Source organism: Ascaphus truei, chromosome 16 (assembly GCF_040206685.1).
Source record: "Ascaphus truei isolate aAscTru1 chromosome 16, aAscTru1.hap1, whole genome shotgun sequence".
NCBI classification, from domain to species: domain Eukaryota; kingdom Metazoa; phylum Chordata; class Amphibia; order Anura; family Ascaphidae; genus Ascaphus; species Ascaphus truei.
The window spans coordinates 11,398,823-11,425,042 of NC_134498.1; the positions used below are offsets into that span (position 1 = coordinate 11,398,823).

Genomic DNA, 26,220 nt, shown 5'->3' on the forward strand with positions numbered 1-26,220 from the left:
TCAGCTTTCAGAACAGCTGAGACAGGGCGGGGGATTGGTTAGATTGAAGTAACAGCTCTGAGACAGGGCAGGGGATTGGTCAAAAAGTATCAGCCACGGTTTGACTCCTCCCCCTCCCGAGCTGACTGAGATTTTCTGAGCAGATTCAATTGAATTGGGGGAGAGGGGGGTCGGCAAATAAGTAAGTGGCTGCCTGCTGTTTGTTTGTGGCTGCAGTTTCTGTGTGTCTCAGTAGCAGTGTGTGTGCTGTTGTATATCTGTGTAGAGGTGCTGTGTGTGTGTATAGAGCTCCAGTGTGTGTGTGTGTGTGTGTGTGTGTGTGTGTGTGTGTGTGTGTGTGTGTGTGTGTGTGTGTGTGTCAGTGTCAGCAGCAGTGTTTATGGGTGTAGCATGTGTGTGTAGCAGCAGCAGTGTGTGTGTGTGTGTGTGTGTGTGTGTGTGTGTGTGTGTGTGTGTGTGTGTGTGTGTGTGTGTGTGTGTGTGTGTGTGTGTGTGTGTGTGTGTGTGTGTGTGTGTGTGTGTGTGTGTGTGTGTGTAAAGGTGCTGAGTATAGAGGTGCTGAGTATAGAGGTGCAGTGTTGTGTGTGTGTATGTTGTGTGTGTAGAGGTGATGTGTTGTGTATAGAGGTGCAGTGTTGTGTGTGTGTGTGTGGTGGGGGGGTTGTAGAGGTGCTGTGTTGTGTGTAGAGGTGGGGGGGGAGTGCAAATTTTAGTAAGTTGCTGCATTTTTTATTGTGGTGCAGTGTGTGTGTGTGTGTGTGTGTGTGTGTGTGTGTGTGTGTGTGTGTGTGTGTTGTATGTGTAGTAGCAGTTTGTGTGTGTGTAGAGCTGATGTGTGTGTAGAGCTACTGTGTTTATGTGTATAGAGCTCCAGTGTGTGTGAGTGTCAGCTGCAGTGTTTATGGGTGTAGCATGTGTGTGTAGCAGCAGAGTTTGTGTGTGTAGAGCTGTTGTGATGTGTGTGTGTGTAGACCTGCTGAGTTGTGAGTGTAGAGGAGGTGCTGTGTTGTGTGTCTAGAGCTCCAGTGTGTGTCTGATTGTGTGTGTGTGTGTATGTAGAGCTGCTGTGATGTGTGTGGTGTGCTTGTGTGTGTAGAGGTGGTGTGTGTGTGTGTGTGTAGCAGCAGTTTGTGTGTGTGTGTGTGTGTGTGTGTACACAGAGGGGGTGGCAGTGTGTGGATATAGATATCTGCAGTGTAAGAGTATATAGAGGTGGTTTCATGTATTTACCATTTTATTTTAATTAAAAAAATCTATTTAACTATACAAAAATGTCTATTATTTACGCCTTATATATAATAAGCCTATAATAGTAATAATCCCCTCAGAACAGGGCATTACTGGCCAATAAGGCCCTGGCTGGGTTAAAATCCCTCGGCTTCGCCTCGGGCCTTCAACTCTTCCAGCCAGGGCATTATTGGCCAGTAATGCCCTGTTCTTCAGGGATTATTACTTAAATAAAGCGAGTGGCTGTACCCCAACGTCTTACATGTTCTTTCTCTTGTGTTACAGTCCTGCTGGGTCCTTCACTCATTCAGTACATTAAAATTCCATAATGAGCTGAACCTGAGAAATGCGGTGGAGTTGGCAAAGAAAAGTCTCATTGGGGATAAAGAGCTGCCGGTGAAAGTGGAGGCTGCGATCGCACTGCAGATGTTGATAAGCAACCAGGGGCCAGGTAAGACAAGTGATGGACATTTGTGAAGCATTATGCTGTCTATGGTTCCTAGATGGGATAATTGCGGGATCTAACAATGTTCTCCCCTTACTCTCTGTCTGTTATCAATCTGACATGTATTTGGCACTGAATCCATTCTTTCTTTTGCTACCTCTTCTTCTATTTTCTTGGCTTTCTTGTGATTGGCTCTCTCGCTGCATGTAATTTGGCTGCTGCCTCATGGTTGGCTGCTTTATTATTGGCTGTCTTGTGATTTGGATCTTTGCTGTGTTGTCTTGTAGTTACTTCCTGACTGCAGCTTTGTGTCTCCTAGCTAAAGAGCATTTGAGACCATACATCAGGCATGTTATGCAAGAACTGCTTCACATAGTCAAAGAGACGGAGAACGATGACCTGACCAACGTTATTCAGAAGAGGATCTGTGAATACAGCCAGGAGGTGGCTCCCATTGCAGTAGACATGACAAGGCATCTGGTAAGTGGGAAAATATTTTCTTTATATGTAATGTATATTTAAGCTTGGCCCCCTGCAGAAGCACTTACCAGAATGCCTTCCTACTGTCTCTGTACGTCCTTCCTACCTATCAATTAGATTATAAGCTCTTCGGAGCAGGAACTCCTTTTCCTAAATGTTACTTTTGTCTGGAGCACTGATCTGTTGTTTGTATTATTTGTTATTTATATAAGATTGTCAAGTGTATTACTGCTGTGAAGCACTATGTACATTAATGGTGCTATATAAATAAAGAGATATACATATTTTTATCTTTCACTAGCTGAAAGACCAGGCGTTGCCCATGAGTTAAATTTCCCGCTAGGAGAAGGGGGGGGGGAAGGGGGGAGGAGGGGGGGGTAGGGGGGAGGAGGGGAGGGACAGTGGACAGGAGGAGGGGAGGGGGGGAGGGACAGTGGACAGGAGGAGGGGAGGGGGGAGGGACAGTGGATAGGAGGAGGGGGGGACAGTGGACGGGAGGGGGGGGCAGTGGATGGGAGGGGGGGGGACAGTGGACAGGACCCCCCCCCATGCGTAGCTCCGGTCCCCACCCTAGAGTGTCTGACACACACACAGTGACTCACACACACACATAGTGTCACACTCACACACAGTGTAACACACACACACACACACACAGTGTCACACACACAGTGTCACACACACACACACACACACACACACACACACACACACACACACACACACACACACACACACACACACACACACACACACACACACACACAGTGTCCCCCCCCACACACACAGTGTCACACACACACACACACACACAGTGTCCCCCCCCCACACACACAGTGTCAAACACACACACACACACAGTGAGACACACACACACACAGTGACACACATACACACACAGTGAGACACACACACACGTCACCTCTCCTTCTGGCCGCCGCCATCTTAGTTACTCCGCGAGGGAGGAAGGGGGTCCTTCCGAGTGCCGCCATCTTAGGCGCCGCATGGCAGCTGCAGGCTGCCTGCCCACTGCCTGTTGGAGCACCGGGGGTAGGTGAGCGGAGCACCGGGGGGGAGGTGAGCGGAGCACCGGGGGGGGGGGAGCTGAGTGGAGCACCGGGGAGGGGGGGAGGTGAGTGTGATGGTTTGGGGGGAGAGGACAGAGAGAGAGAGGGGTGTGTGTGTGTGTGTGTGTGTGTGTGTGTGTGTGTGTGTCCTTTGGCCCGTCACTCCGCCTCAGGCCAATGAGAGGTGTGCGGGGGAGGGTGGGCCAAGGGACCAATGAGATTTCCCCTAGGGACAGAGACCATGCAGACATCCAGACAGGCATACAGTGCTTTCACAAATATAGTATAAGATTATAAGGCAGCAAGATATTGTGTAAGGTAGTAACAGAAGGTGAGAGACAATAATGCAATGTGGCAATCTATGAACACTCTCCAGTTGTAATCCAGGGGGAGCATGAAGGGAAAAGAACATAAAACAAGAAAAACAATCTAAGTGCAGACAATAAAATTCAAGTGATATAAATTCTGCGTTCTTTCTTGGCTCATATGTGATGTCTACTTACAAGATGTAAGTCAAAATCAAGCGGTTTTGACACTCAATGGTCTCTGCTGTGCAGGTATTCCCACCAGGTGATAGGGTCTCCAGCTCTCAGCTCCGCAGCAAAGTGTATGTAAAAGAAATACAAACCATAGTGCAGACCAGTATAATGTAAAAAAAACTAGACTTTATGGGGTTTAAAAAATGAACACTTACAATAAAAACAAGTATTTCAGGCATGTACCACAATCATTGTGATCAAAGAGAGAAGATTTTTTGGTTTACACTTCAGGCTCACCCGCCTCCTCCGGTGTGACTTGGTGTGGACCACCACTCTCAGGTACTTTGTACCTCCAGCGGTGGGCGCATTGATCCAGGTCTCTCTCCCCTCGTGGGTTCCCTCTTCTGTGGGTCAATCACCTTCCCATAACAGCTGCCCGCAGGCACTGTGGAGTTCTCCACTGGGATACAGCCTCTCGGATGGATGTTTCAGCTTCACTCGCACACCGATGCGTCACTTCCGCTCCGTCCCGATACGTCACTTCCGGTCGCGGTTCTGTGAGTATCTGTCAGTAAATTTCTCCTCTCTTCTCTCTCCTCTCTGGGCGGCTACCACTCTACGCGTTTCACCAAAAAAGGGTGTGCGGCTTCCTCAGGAGTGTACCGCCCCCTACTCTAAGGTGACATTATATACCTTCCTTAATTGGAATTTGATCTGGAACACTTGTGCATAAAAAACTGGTCTGCACTTATTACCATCTGTGCCTTTGTACTGCACCGACACACTTTATTCGAGCAAATACCCAGTATGTACCTGGCAGATACCTGGAATGCGCCGCTCCTCACCTCTGACAAGCCCCGTTGCGTTTGCCTTCCCAGCCTGGGTTCATGCCTGGCTGACGGGCGGCTGATCTGTTAAATGATAATGATTAGGATTTAATAGGCTGCAATGCTTCGCGTGTCTACCAGATGGCATAAATTCATGAATTGTAATGCAGTATATATATATATATACTGTGCAGTATTGCAGCCAGCGGGAATAAAATGCTTCAATCCCTGCCTGGAAAATACCTCAATGCACTCGGGCAGAAAACAGTCACAAACCTCAATACACCCGGGTATACCCGAATTCGTGGGACTAGCCGAGCTCGAATAAAGTGTGTCGCCAGTGTATGCATGAAGGAGCGATTCCAAATAGGGAAAAAAACCTCTGACTCATGACAGGATTAACCTGTTATTTTCTGGAACCGCAATATGAGGTGATAAAACGGATAATACTCATAGCTTTTTTTATGGGTAATCTGATCGTCAGGAGGGTGATTCTATGGAATCTAAATTTTGTCCAAAAAAATTGGAAACAGTGTAATATAATAGGGATTAACTGTGGTAATATAGGGTTGAATCAGAATATTTTCATGCTGTATATGATTACATTAGCATATTTCTATCTAGCAGGGAAGGGGTTAAATTGTGTCTTATCATTGTTTCCATAATAGGGGAGATGTTACTTATTCTCACAAGTGGGCTTAGATTAGGGGGCGGTACACTCCTGAGGAAGCCACACACCCTTTTTTGGCGAAACGCGTAGAGTGGTAGCCGCCCAGAGAGGAGAGAGAAGAGAGGAGAAATTTACTGACAGATACTCACAGAACCGCGACCGGAAGTGACGTATCGGGACGGAGCGGAAGTGACGCATCGGTGTGCGAGTGAAGCTGAAACATCCATCCGAGAGGCTGTATCCCAGTGGAGAACTCCACAGTGCCTGCGGGCAGCTGTTATGGGAAGGTGATTGACCCACAGAAGAGGGAACCCACGAGGGGAGAGAGACCTGGATCAATGCGCCCACCGCTGGAGGTACAAAGTCCCTGAGAGTGGTGGTCCACACCAAGTCACACCGGAGGAGGCGGGTGAGCCTGAAGTGTAAACCAAAAAATCTTCTCTCTTTGATCAAAATGATTGTGGTACATGCCTGAAATACTTGTTTTTATTGTAAGTGTTCATTTTTTAAACCCCATAAAGTCTAGTTTTTTTTACATTATACTGGTCTGCACTATGGTTTGTATTTCTTTTACATACACTTTGCTGCGGCGCTGAGAGCTGGAGACCCTATCACCTGGTGGGAATACCTGCACAGCAGAGACCATTGAGTGTCAAAACCGCTTGATTTTGACTTACATCTTGTAAGTAGACATCACATATGAGCCAAGAAAGAACGCAGAATTTATATCACTTGAATTTTATTGTCTGCACTTAGATTGTTTTTCTTGTTTTATGTTCTTTTCCCTTCATGCTCCCCCTGGATTACAACTGGAGAGTGACGATTTGTGGGACTAGCGAAACCAGTCCCCACCAGCTGGGTTTGAGCAGGGGGTTTGAACCTTTCAATAATATTATCACGTTATTTGAACACAATATCACTGTTTAACAATTAATTGATTTGGTCAAAATATTCACTGTATATTATTAGTGTACACTAATAGAGTTAGCGCCGTTTTCTTTCACCTTCACGTAGCACAAATCTATGAACACTGACAGAGAAAAGAGTCTGTAAACATGAGCTTATGAAGTCAATTCTAGGAGAGAGTGAGCGCACAAGGTATAGTGGGGGAGAGACTGGCTGGGCAGGGTGTAATGTTGGGCGAGGGGCTAGCAACATATAATGCTAGGAGACTGACCAGATTGGTTCTTAAGCTGGTCTCCATGAGCAGTATGGGGCCAGCTTGGCTCTGCTTGTGTCAGTATGGGGGCAGGAGGATGTTGGATAGGCTTCCCTTAAGAATTGAACTTTCACGGCACCTTTTACATGTGTGTAAGGGATGTTGCAGGATGGATTTGACCTGGCTTTCAAGGGCAAGTTACGAGAAAGGTGCAGAGGCAAATATGTAGAGTAGAATACATTATTAATAATCATAGTAATAGCATGTTCTTGTATAGTGCTACTAGTTTTACGTAGCCTTTTAGAGACATTTTGCAGGCACAGGTCCCTGCCCCATGGAGCTTACACTCTATGTTTTTGGTGCCTGAGGCACAGGGAGATTAAGTGACTTGCCCAGGGTCACAAGGAGCTGACACTGGGAATTGAACCAGGTTCCCCTGCTTAAAACTCAGTGCCAGTCAGGGTCTTTACTCACTGAGCCACTCCTACATTGGCATATACTCTGTGGCTAAACTACTGCTGCCTTTAGAAATGTTAACCCTTTAGTTACAGCAGACGTCTATAACATATGGTACTGTATGGGATCGAAAAACACGTTTATGTTGGGTATAGTCAATGCAATGCATATTGGAGTCCAGTAAAAACATTCTCTGCAATGCATGTCGTTTTGGAATCATAATGTGATATTGAAGTGATTTCAATCTTGGAATTCTGGGAAAAATAACTGGATATTTTAGCATCCATCACATCACCTACTTACTGCCTGTCCTGTCCATCACAGACATCACCATTATTCCAAACACTCAGGAATATCTCATACTTTACAGCAGGAGTGTCCAACTGCAGTCCTCAATGGTCACCAACTGATCAGGAATTAAGGATATCCCTGCTTCAGCACAGGTGGCTCAGTCAACAACTGAGCCACTGGTTGAGCCCACCTGTGCTGAAACGGATATCCTTAAATGCTGACCTGTAGGTGGCCCTAGAGGACCTGAGTTGGCTATCCCTGCTGCTTTACAGCAAGGGTTTATATTTGGTTCATCAGCTGCTATTTTAGGAGTCTTGGTGCTTGTTTTATCCATCTTGTGCATCTTAATCTTCTAAGGCAAATATGTGAAAGCTCTTGATGCAAAATCTAAATGTGTGATAAGCCGCATTATGCCTCAGTTTAATTTACCTCCTGGTTATCCAATTACGCTGCAGTGATATTAGTCTTCACATCTTGACACCAGTGTGACACTGTGTCTTTCTTTCAAGGCTGACATATTTGCAAGGTTCTTCAGAGTGAGGAGTATGAAGAGGTGGAGGATAAGACAGTGATGGCCATGGGCATCCTGCACACAATCGATATTGTCCTGACCGTGGTGGAGGATTACACGGAGGTGAGTGCACTCTGCTACTGCCTTTAACTGCTCTCTGCTGAGTGATCCCGCATAGCACCTTCTCTTTTCCTCCACTGTCTGCTTTGTTTGTTTGTGCCTGGAAATTATTCTTTACTGGGACACCTTTTATTTTCGGGATTGTAGCCTCTTTTGTTTTTTTTCAGGTAAAACAGCAGTTGGAGGAAATATGTTTACAGATCATTGGCCTTGTTTTGCAGAAACACATCATAGGTATCTTTCAAATATTCATGTTTTAAATAACAGGACTCATGAGCCTGGCTGGCCTTTATGCACAAACCCAGGGTTTGTTTGGTTTCCAAACATTGGTTTACTACACATACAGTACACTGCATATAATATTTTTTTGTGTTATAGATCTTGCAGGGGTGGCAATTTTTTGGGGTTGGAGGGCCACTTGACAAGCTTGGGTAAACGTTGCCGGCTGCAAACATAATGTAGAATCTACACAAAGTCTGGGGTTCGCAAAGTTTATCATAGCTCCCCTTCTTGCAACCGGCATCTCACCTACCCACCTCACTCTCTCACTCACTTTCCCTCTTCTCTTTTAATAATCACTCTTCTTTTTTTTAATCTTCCCTATTCACTCCTCACTCTGATCCCCTTGCTCCTTTCTCCTCCTCCCCTTCCTCCTCCTTGCTCCCCTTCCTCCTCCTCACTCACCCTCTTTATCCCTCACTGTCCTTCAATCTCCCTCCTCTCCCCAACTTCCCTTCCCCCTCTCCTCCGGTCTCTACATGGGGTGCGGGCAACGGAGGCAGCAGCAGATGCTCTGCGTGCGTAGGTGACGGCACTGTGGCTGGATGTCCACCCATACAGTGATTTATGGAAGTTGGGCCCGACTTTCAGTCCATCCTAACTTCCATTTTAGGACCACCTGGGTGGGCTCCAGCCATGCTACTGTCTCAGCTGCCGAGCTACTGCTGCTGCCACTGACGCTGCCTCAGTCGCCTGCACCATAGGCAATCATCCGACCTGCAGGCCTCACTTTGCCCACCCCGGCTCTAGAGGAAGAGAAATCTTTTCCATCACTCTCCACGGCAAGCAAATTCTGCATCATCCCTGCTGTTACAATAAAGAATATATTTTCAGCAGGTTACATTTCTTCAGCCTTGGTTGGTAATTCCATAGAGCAAGAATCTCCCCTGTAAGTTTTTTTTTGTATTGTTTGATATAGGTGTATATTTTTTTTTAAAAAATAGGAGATGGGGCACACGGATTTCAAAAATAATGAAAATTTATTAAAGCATACATTTATTAAAGCACATGCTTGAATACATTTTCATTATTTTTTAAATCCGTGTGCCCCATCTCCTATTTTTCTTATTTTCATAAGTAAACAGTTCAAATTTGATTAGTATTTCCTCTTACGGCTGACCTTACAGCAATCTGACTCGGCTCAACTACTTTTAGGTTTTCTTAGTTTAGAATCTGTAGTTTAGTTCTGATATATCCTTTTTAATGAATGTGTTCTAAGAATATCGTAGCTTGAGTATGGTATATTCTTCCTGGAGATTTAGAATGGTCAAAATCAGTGTCTGCTTCCCCTATCCATACACCGGTCATGCCATTCTATAGATCACCACTACTCTAAGTTTTCTTTTGGGGATATCTCCTTCCAAACGGGAAATGACTTGGATTAATGTCTTGTATATAATGTATAACCCTGTTCACTTGATGTAACTATGTATTTGTAACCATGTATTTCACATCATAACTCTGTGCCTAGGACATACTTGAAAACAAGAGGTAACGCTCAGTGTATTACGTCCTGGTAAAACATTTTATAAATAAATAAATCCAGTAACCACCAACCTTTTTCCTTCTGACTATCTCTCTCCCACGGCAAATGAAATTCCAGTGCTTACCTAGGCTAATTTTTAGATCAGCGTATGCCATATACACACTGATCTTTTCTTGGTACAGTACGCTAAAGTATATTGGATTCTGCCTTTGAATTTTCTATGACCTTATTGCCAGGTATGCAGGGAATTATGGTTGACAAGTTCCTGACCCACCATTTAGTTTACCAAAATCAATCCTTACGTTCTCCTTTACTCGCTGTTGCACACTTCCCACCCAACCTCTCTCTAATTTTTCAAACACCTTGGATATGGACTTGCCCTACTCTGAAGTGTACGACACTGCATGCTTTAATCACCTCTCTCCAGAGCAAACTCTGAGTAGAGTTATGCATGCCTAATATTTATACAGTACTAGTGTCCGTAATTCTAATTTATCGCTCCTCTTTCTATGCCACTAGGAATTAAAGGGAAAAAAGCCCAGGTTTTATTAGAGTATAGTGAATGACAGTTTAAGGACAAGTAACAAAGACTTTGAATTATTTCAATCGTTTTCAATTCTCTTACAAAAAAACAGTCGTCTTCAACGGATCGTCTTCTTTTTAAAAAAAATATTTTTATAGGTGATCATCATAAGAACCACAGAATCCATATTTAGAGACCAAGAAATGTTACGTCCATCACATGTCTTTCAACTGCTGAGTCAGTCAGAAAGCGCCCATGGAATCAGTTTGTTCTGCAGCAGAAAGAAGGGATCTATTGATCTGTAGATTCTGTCCACAGGGTGACACAGATGGAACCTATGACCCATGAAAGCAGTCTCTGCAATGTGACACACTGACATAAACAGGCGGGGCTTCCTATTGACTTCTATAGCTAGGATTTGGTGAGATTAAAGTGTTAATTGGTTCTATCTTTGTGAATTCCTTTTACTGTATTTCTTGCAGAGTTTTATGAGGAGATCCTGTCTTTGGCATACAGTCTGACCAACCAGACCATCTCCTCTCAGATGTGGCAGCTTCTAGGCATCTTGTTTAAAGTCTTTCAGAGGGATTGCTATGAATACTTTACAGGTTCGAGATAATTCAGGTTTCGTTTATTTGCCCTTGTCTAGCTGATCAATTTTTTTTCTAATAACTGTTTATTTGCAAGATTTTGGGCTTACAGAAGAGAAGGGTAAAGGGACCCAACATAAATTATAGTAGTAAGACATTTATACAAAAAGACCAAGGAGAGGGTAAACAGGAAGGAAAAAGGGATAAAAACAAATCAGTCCAAGTAAGGCCGCGGCTTGTAGTATAAGTAAAAAGTGCTTCCTCGGGGCCTGATGAAGCTGCACATCGTGGTGTTTGTATGCGTGACCTACGGAATACTTGGCAGCAGAGACCCGTCCACCTTACAGAGAGGAGTCACTTTTTTTTAAATTTTACTACAGGCTGGCAAGCTTCTGAGGCCTATTTTGGACCTAACTTGTCTGATACAAAGTCCGCATTGATGCTCGGGAGAAGGACACTTCTTTCCCTGAGAGATGCTTAGAGTTGTTTCAAAATGGCGATGCTAAGGCCGAGTCCATGCTCCCTGCTTGCTCGCTGAGGCGCACTGAGGCTCAGGAAAGCGGGTGCTTTCCCTGGCCTTGCGGTTGCTTACCGCACGCGCTCTCAGCAGGCCGTCAGGGGGTGGTCCGGGGGTGGGCGTGTCACTGGCCGGGGCAGGCCAGTGACATCACGGAGCTGGTTCGCCCTCATTGGGCGAACCGCTCACGTGACCGGCCTGTCTCGCCGGCAAGCAGGGGAATTTTAAATTCCCCTAAGACCTGCGCTTTCGCAAGCGCGCGGAAGCGCAGGTGAGCCCCTACTAAAGCCGCTCTAATTGCGACTGTAGTGGCTCAGTGCTGAGCGGGAGCGCGCGTCAGCACGCTTCCACCAGCAAGCGGTAAACATGGCAGAGGCCTTAGAGACTCGCAAGTATTCTCAAATTTGAATTGTTTGCCTACTGCACTGTCCCTTGCCTCTCTGAACCCCTAAATTACAATCGGGATGTGAAGACGTACTTTATTTGACTGTTTTCTTGTTTGGAATCATTCATCTTTAGTTTTCCTTCACGCATATCTGCAATCCACAATATTCTGGGTCAGTTTGAGTGACGTTATCCAGGCCAATTTCAATTTGCTATTCCCTACGAGGATGGCGGATGCATTTCCTTCCAAGGATCTGAGTCTTTATTCTGGTGGCCGTGCTGATATTACTTTCTTCTCTCTGGTTTATCGTCTTGCATGCACGGACGCTATATTGGGGTCTCCGATTATTTTTGCAGTTGACACTTATGAGTTCTGTTATCGTGCTGTTTTTGTATGTATGTCTTTATTTATATAGCGCTTCACAGTAGTAATACAAACGACAATCATATAAATAACAACCAATATAAATGACACGATGGGAATAAGTGCTTCAGACATAAAAGTAACATTAAGGAAGAGGAATCCCTGCTCCTATAAGCTTACAATCTAATTGGTAGGTAGGAAGAATGTACAGAGACAGTAGGAGGGCGTTCTGGTAAGTGTGTCTGCAGGGGGTCAAGGTATATGTATCAGGTGTACAGTATTAGTCACGGAGCTTCTCATACGCTTCTTTAAGCATGTGTGTTTTAAGGTGGGTCTCGGGGTGCTGCCGCGACGCGCTCTTGGAGCAATCACATTAATGTAATAAAATGTGCCTGTCCACTCTGGCGCTGTGCATGTGGACGTACGCTTGCCAATGCTCAGCGCTTGCCAATGCTCAGCGCTTTGGGAGACAGGCAAAAGTGATTTTCAAGCGCGCTGAAGGGTCACATGACCCCTCAGCAACGAATCAGACTGAGGGCAAAGAGAAATCCTTTTGTGCCTGCACACAACAGCAACAGATGTAGATTTTGCACTGTGTAGACTAATTAGACTAAACTCTAAATAGCATACAGTAGTTACAATAACAAGAGATCCCACGCATATATTTTATAAAAAATGTATATTTATTATTTCACTAGCTGAGAGACCCGGCGTTGCCCGGGATGTAAATGCGTAATAGGGAGTATTATTTATAAATCGTGGAACAATAGGTGACTGTTTGTTGTAAAGGTTGGATAATAATATTGAAAAGAAAGATGGAAGAAAATGTAATACGATGTTGTATAAAAATGGTTTATTGTAACCTCACCACAGTACAATGTATATTTTGGTGGCATAAGTGATGTAAAAATCTGAGTCGTGTGTCCTGCTAGGGTGTGAGGCGGCGGGTGGCGCGTGGGTTGTGAGTGCTGTGTGCGAGTGGGGGTCCTGCTAGGGTGTGAGGCGGCGGGTGGTGCGTGGGTTGTGAGTGCTGTCTGTGAGTGGGGGTCCTGCAAGGGTGTGAGGCGGCGGCTGGCGCGTGGGTTGTGAGTGCTGTCTGTGAGTGGGGGTCCTGCTAGGGTGTGAGGCGGTGGGTCAGTGATGTCGGTGCGTAGGGGCGGGAGGCAGCAGGTGTGTGTGGCGGCAGGTATGTGTCGAGTGTGGCGGGTGTCTGTTGAGTGCGTGCAGCGGCTGTGAGGCGGTGGGTGAAAGGCAGAGGCGGCCGGAGTAAGGGCGGGTGAAAGGCAGAGGCGGGGGTGGGGAGGCGGTAAGGCGGGCATGAAGGCGAAGGGCGGCGGGAAGGGGAGGAGGGGGTGGAGGAGGGGGGCAAGGGGTGGAGGAGGGGGCAAGGGGTGGAGGAGGGGGGAAGGGTTAGAGGAGGGGGGGGGAAGGGTTAGAGGAGGGGGGGGGGAAGGGTTAGAGGAGGGGGGGGAAGGGTTAGAGGAGGGGGGGAAGGGTTAGAGGAGGGGGGGGAAGTGTTAGAGGAGGGGGGGAAGGGTTAGAGGAGGGGGGGGAAGGGTTAGAGGAGGGGGTGGAAGTGTGGGAGGGGGTGGGAGGGGAAAGGGGAAAAAGAGGTGGAGGGGGGGGGGGGAAGAGGAGCGGAGGGGGGGGGAAGAGGAGCGGAGGGGGGGGTGGAAAGGGGAGCGGAGGGGGGGTGAAGGGGAGCGGAGGGGGGGGGAAGGGGAGCGGAGGGGGGGAAGGGGAGCGGGGGGGGGAAGGGGAGCGGGAAGGGGAGAAGTGGTGGGAAGGGGGAGGAGGGGGGAGGTGGTGGAAAGGGGGAGAAGGGGGGAGGTGGTGGAAAGGGGGAGAAGGGGGGAGGTGGTGGGAAGGGGGAGAAGGGGGGAGGTGGTGGGAAGGGGGGAGGTGGTGGGAAGGAGGAGGAGGGGGAAGGTGGTGGAAAGGGAGAGAAGGGGGGATGTGGTGGGAAGGGGGAGGAGGGGGAAGGTGGTGGGAAGGGGGAGGAGGGGGAAGGTGGTGGGAAGGGGGAGGAGGGGGGAGGTGGTGGGAAGGGGGAGGAGGGGGAAGGTGGTGGGAAGGGGGAGGAGGGGGGAGGTGGTGGGAAGGGGGGAGGGGGGAGGTGGTGGGAAGGGGGGGATGGTGGTGGGAAGGGGGGGAGGTGGTGGGAAGGGGGGGGAGGTGGTGGGAAGGGGGGGAGGTGGTGGAAAGGGGGGGGGAGGTGGTGGGAAGGGGGGGGAGGGGTGAGGTGGTGGGAAGGGGGAGGAGGTGGGAAGGGGGAGGCGGAGGGAAGGCGGGGGGTGGGAGGCGGTGGGAAGGCGGGGGGTGGGAGGAGGTGGGAAGGGGGGGGGGCGGGGGGGAGGCGGTGGGAAGGGGGGGGGGGCGGTGGGAAGGGGGGGGAGGCGGTGGGAAGGGGGGGGAGGCGGTGGGAAGGTGGAGGGAAGGGGGGGAGGCGGTGGGAAGGGGGGGGAGGCGGTGGGAAGGGGGGGGAGGCAGTGGGAAGGGGGGGGAGGCAGTGGGAAGGGGGGGAGGCAGTGGGAAGGGGGGGAGGCGGTGGGAAGGGGGGGTGGAGGGGAGGTGAAGGGGGGGTGGAGGGGAGGTGAAGGGGGGGAGTGGAAGGGAGGTGAAGGGGGGGTGGAAGGGAGGTGAAGGGGGGGGTGGAAGGGAGGTGAAGGGGGGGGGGGGGTGGAGGGGAGGTGAAGGGGGGGGGGTGGAGGGGAGGTGAAGGGGGGGTGGTGAAGGGGGGGGTGGAGGGGAGGTGGAGGGGGGGGTGGAGGGGAGGTGAAGGTGGGGGGGTGGAGGGGGGGGTGGAGGGGAGGTGAAGGGGGGTGGAGGGGAGGTGAAGGGGGGGGAGTGGAAGGGAGGTGAAGGGGGGGGTGGAAGGGAGGTGAAGGGGGGGGGTGGAAGGGAGGTGAAGGGGGGGGTGGAGGGGAGGTGAAGGTGGGGGGGTGGAGGGGGGGGGGTGGAGGGGAGGTGAAGGGGGGGTGGAGGGGAGGTGAAGGGGGGGGAGTGGAAGGGAGGTGAAGGGGGGGGTGGAAGGGAGGTGAAGGGGGGGGTGGAAGGGAGGTGAAGGGGGGAGGTGGAGGGGAGGTGAAGGGGGGGGGGTGGAGGGGAGGTGAAGGGGGGGTGGTGAAGGGGGGGGGTGGAGGGGAGGTGGAGGGGGGGAGGTAAATGGGGAGGTGAAGGGGGGTGGAAGGGAGAAGTGGAGTGAGGGGAGGTGAAAGGGGGCGAGGGGAGGTGATGGGTGGGTGAGGGGAGGTGAAGGCCGCTCACTCACCCGTCCGGCAGGTCCCACGTGGATCTGAGGCGGGAGGCAGCGTGTTGTGGCCGCTCTCCCGCTGTGTCCCGGGCTGACTGTAGCGGCGCCGGGGGGGGGGTATCGGGGAGACACTGACACTGGAGGGGAGGGGGGGGGTGGAGGGGGGGTGAAGGGGGGGTGGAGGGGAGGTGAAGGCCGCTCACTCACCCATCCGGCAGGTCCCACGTGGATCTGAGGCGGGAGGCAGCGTGTTGTGGCCGCTCCCCCGCTGTGTCCCGGGCGCCGCCATCTTGGGCACTCGGCGCCGCGAGGCAGCCTGCCTGGCCACTGGCTGTTCCCCGCCGGGGAGGGGTGAGTTGTAGCGCCGGGGAGGAGGGGGCATGTATATGTGTGGGGGGGGGGAGAGGTGGGAGATATAGAGGGGGGGTCTCGCACGGCCGCTGACACTGGGTGGGGGGGGGGGGCGCTGAAGGGGTAATAATAGTGTGTGAGCCCCGCTAATGTATGTAACAGTGTGTGTGTGTGTGTGTGTGTGTGTGTGTGTGTTTCACTGTGTGTGTGTGTCACTGTGTGTGTGTCTGTCATTGTGTGTGTGTGTCCCTGTGTCCGTGTGTGTGTGTGTGTGTGTCCCTGTGTCCGTGTGTGTGTGTCCGTGTGTGTGTGTGTGTGTCCGTGTGTGTGTGTCCGTGTGTGTGTGTGTGTGTGTGTGTGTGTGTGTCCCTGTGTGTGTGTGTCCCTGTGTTCCCTGTGTGTGTGTGTGTGTCCCTGTGTGTCCTTTGGCCCGTCACTCCGCCTCAGGCCAATGAGAGGTGTGCGGGGGCGGGCGGGCCAAGGGACCAATGAGATTTCCCCTAGGGACACCGGACATCCAGGCAGGCAGGCAAACATACAGTGCTTTCACTAATATAGTATAAAGAAAGATGGGAACTGCAAAAAAAATTTAAAACACACACACACCTTTATTATACCTTTCATAACATTTCTGGGAGGTCCATCTCATGGCCTGTGGAGTTTTATGTGATAGACATTAAATACAATTATTCACCACAAATCTTAATTATTGCTATTAAAAAAAAATCCTGAATGAATTTATGGCTAGTCCCCAAACGAGAGCGCTCCCAGTTTAAAGCTTCAATTCTCTTCATTCTACCTTTATCTCCTATGAGAGGCGATTTTTACAAACGAACCTCTGAATGCTTTGTACGCTTCCCATACAGTCGAGCAGTTTGTGTTGGAGAAGTCAAGGTCATTTTTTCATTGTAATAATACCTGGGGATGCATAACAGATGTGATCACTCTCCATTGATGAATCATGTTGCACGGGGCCAGATTATTGATAAGAATATCTATCGTAGCATGATCCGACCATGTAATGTGAATACGCGACTGCTGAATCTGAGAGGCCAGGCGCGTATCCACCAAGTACATGTCAACATGTCAATTCAAGAGTATGATTTATGTGGCACTGAGACAAAAGTATCATCTATGGCCAATGGGTGTAAGTTCCTCCAAATGTCTACCAATTCCAGATCTTTTAACCAATCCAAGAGGATCCTGGACTCCTTTAAAACATGGATGATGGGGGAATCATCGAAATTATGTGATCTATCAAATTTAGTGTTAAGGACAGTATTAAAGTGACCACCCATGATGAGACCTTTTTTGATGTCCTCTAATAAAGAAAAGGTGCTCTCAAAAAAGAGAACTTTCGAAGCGTTAGAAGCGTAAACCTTGGCTAATATTATTACCAGAGGACCACCTACAGTTGCATACAAACCAGAAAAATGTATCTGCCCTCTTTTTTTGTTTTAATCTGGTTTGATTTTAAAAGAGATATTATCAGTTGTCAGAATGGCAACCGCTATCTCTCTTCGCTGGTGCTGAGGAGAGAAACACCTGGGAGTATTGCTTATGAAAATAAGTAGCTGAAGAACGTCTGCTAAAATGCGTTTCTTGTATAAAAACGACGTCCGCTGCTTCTGTTCTATAGTTAGATATGGCTAGTCTACGTTTCTGAGGGCTATTAAATCCCTTATGTTGATGGATTATCATAAGCAAAGACATGAGACTATGCAGTGAAGGTTATGTTGAGTGCCATAGCATTAGCCCCCCCCCCATCCCTCCCTCCCCCAGAATAACCCGTTGAGACGCATTTGATCGAAAAATAAACCACAAGGGAAAATACATTTGAGCAAACAAAAAAAGAGTTGGTAGGAAGCCGAAACACAGGAGTAGAGTAACCATGCCAACTTTGTGACCGGCACGAGACAAAAAAAATGGGGAAAGCACCCACGACACATCATGCGTCTTACCTGGACAGCCAAGACTCAACCCAGGAAGCACATAATACTGCAATAGGCATCTTATCAGCAGATTAAAACTGGCATAGTCATGAAACATAATGACCAAGAATAACTCTGCCAACTTTATCTATATAACGGAACAAAAATGAACTAGAAGACCCTACAAAAGGGAGAGAACCAAGTTATATTAGAAACTAAGTCAACTATAATGATTTAAACATTTAAAAAAAAAACAAGGGAACACAATTTATCAGACGATAACATCAAATGACTGCCATCGTTTGGCTGCGGCGGAGGGTCCTTCTGCGGCCGATCTGCCACTGGAACCTTCGCTGCCAGCCGCTTCTAAGTTGAGTTTTACTAGTTGGGGTAGGGGGTTAATTTAAAGGGGCCTTAGCGGTTAGGGTAGGGGGTTAATTTAAGGGGTTTTAGGGTAAGGGCTTAGTTAAGGGGTTTATGGTAGGGGGTTTGAGGTAAGAGTTTAGGGTAAAGTGGATTAAGGGTAGGGGTTCAAGTTTTTATGGTAGAGGTAGCGTTGGTTTGGGTTTTTGTAGGGTAAGGGTTACATGTCGGGACTTACCTTAGTGGCAAAGCGGCCGGCGGCTGAGCATCCCGGCAACGGGGTGAGTAGCGGCGAAGTGCAGATGGACAGCCACGACAAAATGTACTAGACCAGTTCTCAATGTAGCGCCTGAGAAATGTAGCCGAGACCCATAACACCAGAAATGTTTTGTTTGCTACAAATGTTCTCAAATCCTTTAGGGTGCTGCATAGCAATGCAGTTGTTTTCATGTGTGAATTAAGAAGAAAATAATGAGTCGGAATTGTCTCTTCTGTTTCTCAGGAGATCTTACTCCATTCAGGTTGTGTTTGTAAGAACAAAAATAGGTTTAGCTCCTGAATATTATTGTGTGACGACCAATTCTGAGGGAGTGAACTGTAACTAAAATCTCCCTCGTGCTCAGTTTAATCAATGCAGGAGTTTCTTGCATTTTAAGAAAATCTAATTATTTAAGCTGCCGATCAATCCATTCGCCCGTGATCGGTGAAAATACTGCTTCTCAAAGTATGGCTGCCTATTGTAAAGCTGCAGTTTAAGTTGCCGTTAAAAAAAAAATCTATATCTACAGCTTAACCTCTTTATAGCGCGGTCCTCGGGGGTTTTGTGGTGGTACTGCGCCCGCCGGAGGGGGAAACCTAAGAACACTCCCAGCCTTCCCAGACCCGGTGGGGCAGCGGCAACACCACGCAGCACTTACCCGGCATCTGGCAGCTCTTCTCCCTGTCTCTGCTTCCTGCTTCCGCTTCCGTCTTGCGAGAGCAAGCTCCCTTATAGAGACAGTGTGTCTCTGTGTGTGTGTGTGTAAGTGTCTGGGAGTCACGCCGCCCTCGGCGTGCTCCTCACTTACCGGCAGCTCTGACGGGTCCTCCCGCGACACGCAGGTAGCCTCTCTACGGAACGCCGATCACTACTCCACGTGGGCGCGCGCGCGCACGCCAAAACTCCCCTTCTACTCTCGGTCCGGCGGCTACGCTCGGTCACGCGGCCGCAAGCACAGCTACACAGAGGCGTGGCCACACGGAGCCGCACCAACCCCTTAAAGGCACAGCACCTCAAACCATTGCTGCAATCCAATGCAGTCTGGGCTGCATACTGGGCTTTATGGCTCCTCCCTTGGGACTCATGCTGGACCTATCCCTGCCGTAGCCTGGCCCTTCCACACACCCCTACCTTGCTGCGCTGCCATTGGACCTGCTCTCCTATATATACCTAACAGTGTCACTGACTCGTTGGCTGAGCATAGAACCAGTTGTTCTCATCACTCTCTGCCTCCCTAGTCCTGTCTTGTCTTGTTTTGTTTTTGCAGTCCTCTACGTGTACCGAACCGGCTTCCGCTACGTCTATCCGCACCTCTGGCATCCCGAACTCGGCATACGGCAACACGACTCTCCGCACCTCTGGAATCCCAATCCTGGCAAACGGTAAAGGATTACGTCCTTATCTCTAACCTCGGACTTTGCATACAGCACCCTCTACCATCCGTAGCTCTCCTGCCCCGATTCGGACTCCCAGACCACTCTACTCTCAAGACGTGTCCTCGTGGCTGTGGGTGGCGTTATATCCTATCCCACCTCAGCACCGCGGTCCCGTCTCGTTTGTGGTGAGCACGCCCTGACATTATGCTCAGCCCCACAAACATGGACCCCGCTGAGGTGGAGCGCACTATAAATGCCCATACTAATCTCTTCACCAGGCTAGAGACTTATTTGGAACAAGCTGATAGGCGAATGGATACATTACAGCAAAGCCTTCATTCGCTTACTGTTCAAGTCCGAGCTCTCAGTTGGCAACCTTCACCCGTGTCTTCCACAGCCTCCGCAACCGCCTTTCCAGCACCTCCGTTTGCTTTGGAACCTCGTATTCTGGCTCCCAAACACTATGCCGGGGATCCCTCTCGTTTTGTCTCTTCTGTCTCCAGGGTCGGCTATATCGTGGCTCTTCTCATCGACGAGGCGCTGGCATGGGCTTCTCCCATCTGGGAACAACAAGGCCCTCTCACACAGGACATCGATCTCTTCGTCGAGGAATTCCGAAGAGTCTTCGATACTCCTGCACGGCAATTAACGGCAGCATCTTCTCTTCATCACATAACCCAGGGAGATCGACCCGTCGCCCGGTATGCTATGGAGTTCCGTACACTTGCTGCTGAGACGGGATGGAATAACGAAGCACTATCTTCAGCGTTTTGGCAAGGTCTGTCTGAATCCCTAAAGGATGAGCTCGCAGCGCGGGAACGTCCCACTGACCTAGAGGAATTGATCAGTCTGTGTGTTCGAGTGGACCAGCGTCTACAGGAGCGGAGAAATGAACGTTCTCGTTACCGTCAACGGGTTTCAAGGCATCTTGCTCCATCGTTCATGGCTCCTACACCCCCTTCCGTGGACGTCCCGGAACCTATGCAGTTGGGAGGTAACAAGCTGTCTGCTGCTGAAAAACAACGTCGGCGCAATGCCGGTCGCTGCATGTACTGTGGCAATTCCGGTCACATATTACCCCAGTGTCCCCACAAGCCGGGAAATGCCAACTCCCAATGAAATCCCGGAGAGTTTCATTGGGAATACTGACACTTTCTCCCATCGTCAAAGACGTATTTCCCTCCAGGATAATGTTGCCTATAACACTGACTGGAGAGGGATTTCACACTCAAGCACGGACGTTCATTGATTCCGGTTCCGCAGGCAATTTCATCGATGAGACTTTTGCTAGACGGAACAATATTCCATTTATCAATAAGAATATGCCAGTAGGTCTGGAGGCTATTGACGGTCGACCTCTACAGCCGGCATTCATCACGCTACAGACGGTGCCTCTCCTACTGCAGTTCGTCGATGTCCATACAGAGATCATTATTCTCGATGTTATCCACACTCCCTCTGTTGAGCTGATTTTGGGTCTTTCTTGGCTTCAACTCCATAAGCCTCGCATCGACTGGACGGATCAGGAACCTATCCAGTGGAGTGCTTCTTGTGCCAAGACATGTACCAGGAGTTTCCAGAAGATTGGTGGGTTGACTACCCTGCCAGAGAAGGTCGATTCCCTACCTTCTGTGTACTGGGAATTCCGTGATGTGTTCGACAAAGCACGTTCCGAGGTTCTACCTCCGCACCGTTCGTTCGACTGTCCGATTGACCTACTACCCGGGGCACCTCTGCCCAGAGGACGATCCTATCCTCTCTCTCTCCCATAGACTAAAGCCATGAACACTTACATTGCAGAGAATTTAGAGAGGGGTTTCATCCGAAAGTCTTCCTCTCCAGTCGGAGCAGGTTTCTTTTTTGTCAAAAAGAAGGACGGTTCTCTTCGTCCATGCATAGACTACCGGGGTTTGAATAACATCACACGCAAGAACCGCTACCCACTGCCCTTGATACCGGAACTCTTCGACCGTCTCCAGGGAGCAACCATCTTTTCTAAATTGGATTTAAGAGGTGCCTACAATTTAGTAAGGATACGTGAGGGGGACGAGTGGAAGACTGCTTTTAACACCCACGACGGCCACTACGAATACCTGGTCAAGCCGTTCGGCCTGTGCAACGCACCAGCAGTTTTCCAGGATTTCATCAATGAGATTTTTCGGGACATTCTTAACACATTTCTTATCGTTTACCTAGATGACATCCTAATCTTTTCGAAATCTCCTCAAGAACACATCAAACATGTTCAACAAGTGCTGTTACGCCTCCGGGAGAACCATCTCTTTGCGAAATTATAGAAATGTCAGTTCCATCTCAAGTCGGTGGCTTTTTTGGGATACATTATCTCTGACTCCGGATTCAATATGGATCCAGAGAAACTTAAGGCTATCTCGGACTGGCCCCGTCCGACCACTCTCAAAGCCGTGCAACGCTTTCTAGGTTTTGCAAATTATTATCGACGCTTCATTCGCAATATTTCTTCTACGGTATCTCCCATAACTGATCTCACTAATCTGGTCTGTAACTGTTCCATACGCTCATAATATATATTTTCTTTAACTGTGCATGCAATGTCTTGTATATAATGTATACCTTGTTCATTTATGTAACTGTATTTGTAACCATGTATTATTTTGTTTTACTCTGTGCCCAGGACATACTTGAAAACGAGAGGTAACTCTCAATGTATTACTTCCTGGTAAAATATTTTTATAAATAAATAAAAAATAAAAAAACTAAGAAGGGTGCAGATCCTTCATCATGGTCTGAGACCGCCATACGGGGATTTAATCTGCTAAAAAAGGCTTTTGTGTCTGCCCCTATCCTCACCCACCCAGATCCTAAACTTCCTTTTACCTTGGAGGTAGATGCCTCGGACATCGGGGCTGGGGCTGTATTGTCCCAAAGGACCTCTCCCTTAGCCAGACTACACCCATGTGCCTTCTTCTCGAAAAAAAATTCGTCCGCAGAACGGAATTACGATGTCGGGAACCGGGAACTTTTGGCGATCAAGTTGGCATTAGAAGAGTGGAGACATTTCTTAGAGTGTACGGAGACACCTATAACCATACTCACAGACCATAAGAACCTTCTCTACTTAGAAGGGGCACGTCGTTTGAGCTCTCGACAAGCCCGCTGGGCACTATTTTTTTCACGATTCAATTTTCTTATCTCCTTTATTCCTGGCTCCAAAAATCTAAAGGCGGACACCCTGTCTCGACAGTTCCTGGCAGAGGACAAGTCTGAAGAACAGCTAGAGACAATTATTCCCTCTAGATGTATCCTGTCCGTCAATTCCTTTGATATTTTGGACAAAATTCGATCCGAACAATCACAAATTCCAAGGAGACTTAAGGTTCCGGAGGGAAGACTCTACACGGCACCCCAACACCGCAAAAGGGTTCTCGAGTGGTGCCATTCCTCTAAATCAGCAGGACATCCAGGGATACGGAAAACCAACGACCTTGTTCAACGTACCTTCTGGTGGCCAGAGAGGGCTAAGGATGTGGAGGAGTTTGTTAAAGCGTGTGGTACGTGCGCCCGCAACAAAGTACCACGGGTCAAACCAGCAGGCCTTCTTCTCCCCTTACCCATTCCAGATCGCCCCTGGAACCATATTTCTATGGACTTCATTGTAGAGCTTCCAGACTCCAAAGGAAAGAATACGATTCTTGTTGTCATTGATCGTTTTTCCAAACAGACTCACCTTGTTCCCTTGAGGGGTCTTCCAAATTCCTCCAGGCTTGCGGATGTTTTCATCCAGGAGATTTTTCATCTTCACGGAGTTCCTGCAACCATCGTCTCTGATCGTGGGTCCCAATTTGTGTCAAGATTTTGGCGAGCCTTTTCCCGTAAAATGGGTATTTCACTTCAATACTCCTCGGGATACCACCCACAGACCAATGGGCAGACAGAGAGGGCCAACCAAAACCTGGAACAATACCTTCGGTGTTTCATAACCGATACACAGGATGATTGGGTGGATCTGCTTCCTTGGGCTGAGTTTGCTCTTAACTCCCTTCGCAATGACTCCACTCAAGAATCTCCCTTCTTCATAAATTGTGGTTTTCATCCTTCCCGCCTACCCTTCTCCCCTCTATCCTCAGGAGTACCAGCGGTTGACAAGCGCATCTCCCAGCTGAAAGACTTATGGACGAGGATTCAGGAGAACTTTAAGGTGGCTACAGGGAGACAGAAACTCCAGGCAGACCGCCTTCGACGCCCGGTTCCGGAATTCGTCCCAGGAGACAGGGTTTGGCTTTCTTCCAGGAATATCCGACTAAAGGTTCCTACCATGAAGCTAGCACCTAAGTTCCTCGGCCCCTTTCCTGTGGTCAGGAGGATTAATCCTGTGGCTTATCGCCTACGCCTTCCACCCTCGATGAAGATTCCGTCAGTCTTTCATATATCGTTGCTTAAACCAGCATTCCAGAGTCCTCGCTTTTCTAAGACCACGTCTCCTCCACTTCCTCTTCTGATCCAAGGTCAACAGGAGTACGAGGTTCAGGCTATCCTGGATTCTAGGATTTCCAGAGGTGGAGTACAATACCTGGTCCACTGGAGGGGGTTTGGACCAGAGGAACGTTCCTGGATTCCCAACCGGGATCTCCACGCACCTCAACTCATCCAGGCTTTCCATCGTAAGAATCCCTCCAAGCCATCTCATGGACGCCCGGAGGTCGCCCCTGCAGGGGGGGGGGGTACTGTAAGGGTCTGGGAGTCACGCCACCCTCGGTGTGCTCCTCACTTACCGGCAGCTCCGACGGGTCCTCCCGCGACACGCAGGCAGCCTCTCTCCGGAACGCCGATCACTACTCCACGTGGGCGCGCGCGCGCACGCCAAAACTCCCCTTCTACTCTCGGTCCGGCGGCTACGCTCGGTCACGCGGCTGCAAGCACAGCTACACAGAGGCGCGGCCACACGGAGCCGCACCAACCCCTTAAAGGCACAGCACCTCAAACCATTGCTGCAATCCAATGCAGTCTGACTACTGGGCTTTATGGCTCCTCCCCTGGGACTCATGCTGGACCTATCCCTGCCGTAGCCTGGCCCTTCCACACACCCCTACCTTGCTGAGCTACCATTGGATCTGCTCTCCTATATATACCTAACAGTGTCACTGACTCATATAACAAACAACAGTAGATGGCGCTCTAATACTTAAACTTAATGTGTGCAAGTGAATAAATAATTCAATTGATTAGGTGTATAAATATACAGGTATACAAGTGCAAAGTGAATATTTAAATATAACTAAACAAGTGCAGTATAGGTACAAACAAAAACACTCAAACCCTTAGATGGACTGTTTCAAGGTCCAAGAAATCATGAGCACAGAAGAACCAGGGGAGCGATGGTACCTTAAAAGTAAAACAAAATCTACATAGTGCAATTTTGTAAGAACACAATAATGTGGCTTCCAGATAATACTTTGAAAGCTATAGAAAGGCTAGAACAATTATAGCCAGCAGGTTGTATGGTCAAAAACCAAAACCAAGGGAGGAGGTGCAATCTCAAGCAGAGAAAGACATAGACAGAGCCAAGAATAAAAACAAAGAGCGTGACCCTACGATTGAGAGGGAGAAAGACTGCTGAGTCCGTGACGTCATCTCCAACCGGCCGGAATCCCGGAAGTGACATGTCGGCTCCTGATCGAGACACAGTCGGGTGGCGTGCAGCAGCAGCAGCGGCGTGAAGTGATCGTGAGATCACCTACTTCCTATGCTGTTTATCCATTTGGATTCTGTAAGCCTCCAATTTTATCGTGTGTGGATAAATCATTTGTTTTTATTCTTGTTTAGATTTTGTTTTACTTTTAAGGTACCATCGCTCCCCTGGTTCTTCTGTGCTCAGTGTCACTGACTCGTTGGCTGAGCATAGAACCAGTTGTTCTCATCACTCTCTGCCTCCCTAGTCCTGTCTTGTCTTGTTTTGTTTTTGCAGTCCTCCTCGTGTACCGAACCGGCTTCCGCTACGTCTATCCGCACCTCTGGCATCCCGAACTCGGCATACGGCAACACGACTCTCCGCACCTCTGGAATCCCGATCCTGGCAAACGGTAAACGATTACGTCCTTATCTCTAACCCCGGACTTTGCATACAGCACCCTCTACCATCCGTACCTCTCCTGCCCCGATTCGGACTCCCAGACCACTCTACTCTCAAGACGTGTCCTCGTGGCTGTGGGTGGCATTATATCCTATCCCACCTCAGCACCGCGATCCCGTCTCGTTTGTGGTGAGCACGCCCTGACAGTGTGTTTGTGTGTGTATTTGACTGTGTGAGATGCTGTGAGTGTATGCAGTGTGCTGTGAGTGTGTGTGTGCAGTGTGCTGTGTGTGTGCTGTGTGTGCAGTGTGCTGTGTGTGCAGTGAGCAGTGTGTGCAGTGAGCAGTGTGTGCAGTGAGCAGTGTGCAGTGTGTGCAGTGAGCAGTGTGTGCTGTGAGTGTGTGCGCGCGCTATGAGTGTGGGTCTGCGCTGTGAGTGTGTGCGTGCTGTGAGTGTGTGTACGCGCTGTGAATGTGCAAAAATTTACGAGGAACTACCCTTAAAGCTCTGCAACAGGTGGTCCTAGCCTATGGGATCCCTGAGATCAGAGTACACACTTCACTGGATCCATGGTCCAGGCGTGGGCAAAGGACAGTGGAGTACAATGGACAATGCATAATCCTTACCACCCACAAGCAGCGGGTCTAATTGAACGCAGCAATGGGTTGTTGGAGGGGCAGGTGAAAGCAATCACAGCATCACACACCCTCAGTGGGTGGGCGACAGGGGGGGGGTGACATTGGTGACTGACATTCATCAGTGG

The 26,220-nt window shown here is 49.2% G+C and overlaps 1 protein-coding gene across 4 annotated transcripts in view; it reads left to right on the forward strand.

Moving 5' to 3' along the window:
* The first annotated feature begins 97 nt into the window (after nt 1-97).
* LOC142467285 (importin-8-like) overlaps nt 98-26,220 on the forward strand; it is a 28,453-nt gene continuing 2,330 nt past the window's right edge. For 2 of the 4 annotated variants that reach the window (XR_012788347.1, XM_075572760.1), the window contains exons 1-7: nt 98-181; nt 1,513-1,678; nt 1,992-2,152; nt 7,611-7,735; nt 7,900-7,966; nt 10,503-10,628; nt 25,353-25,467. Coding sequence is in view for 3 of the 4 variants with exons in the window: in XM_075572760.1 (XP_075428875.1) it covers nt 7,673-7,735; nt 7,900-7,966; nt 10,503-10,628; nt 25,353-25,467 (371 nt within the window). In the remaining variant the exon portion in view is untranslated. Of the gene's footprint in view, nt 182-1,512; nt 1,679-1,959; nt 2,153-7,610; nt 7,736-7,899; nt 7,967-10,502; nt 10,629-19,299; nt 20,775-25,352; nt 25,468-26,220 lie in introns of those variants that run through there. The other 2 variants (XM_075572761.1, XM_075572762.1) reach the window with 2 other exon arrangements.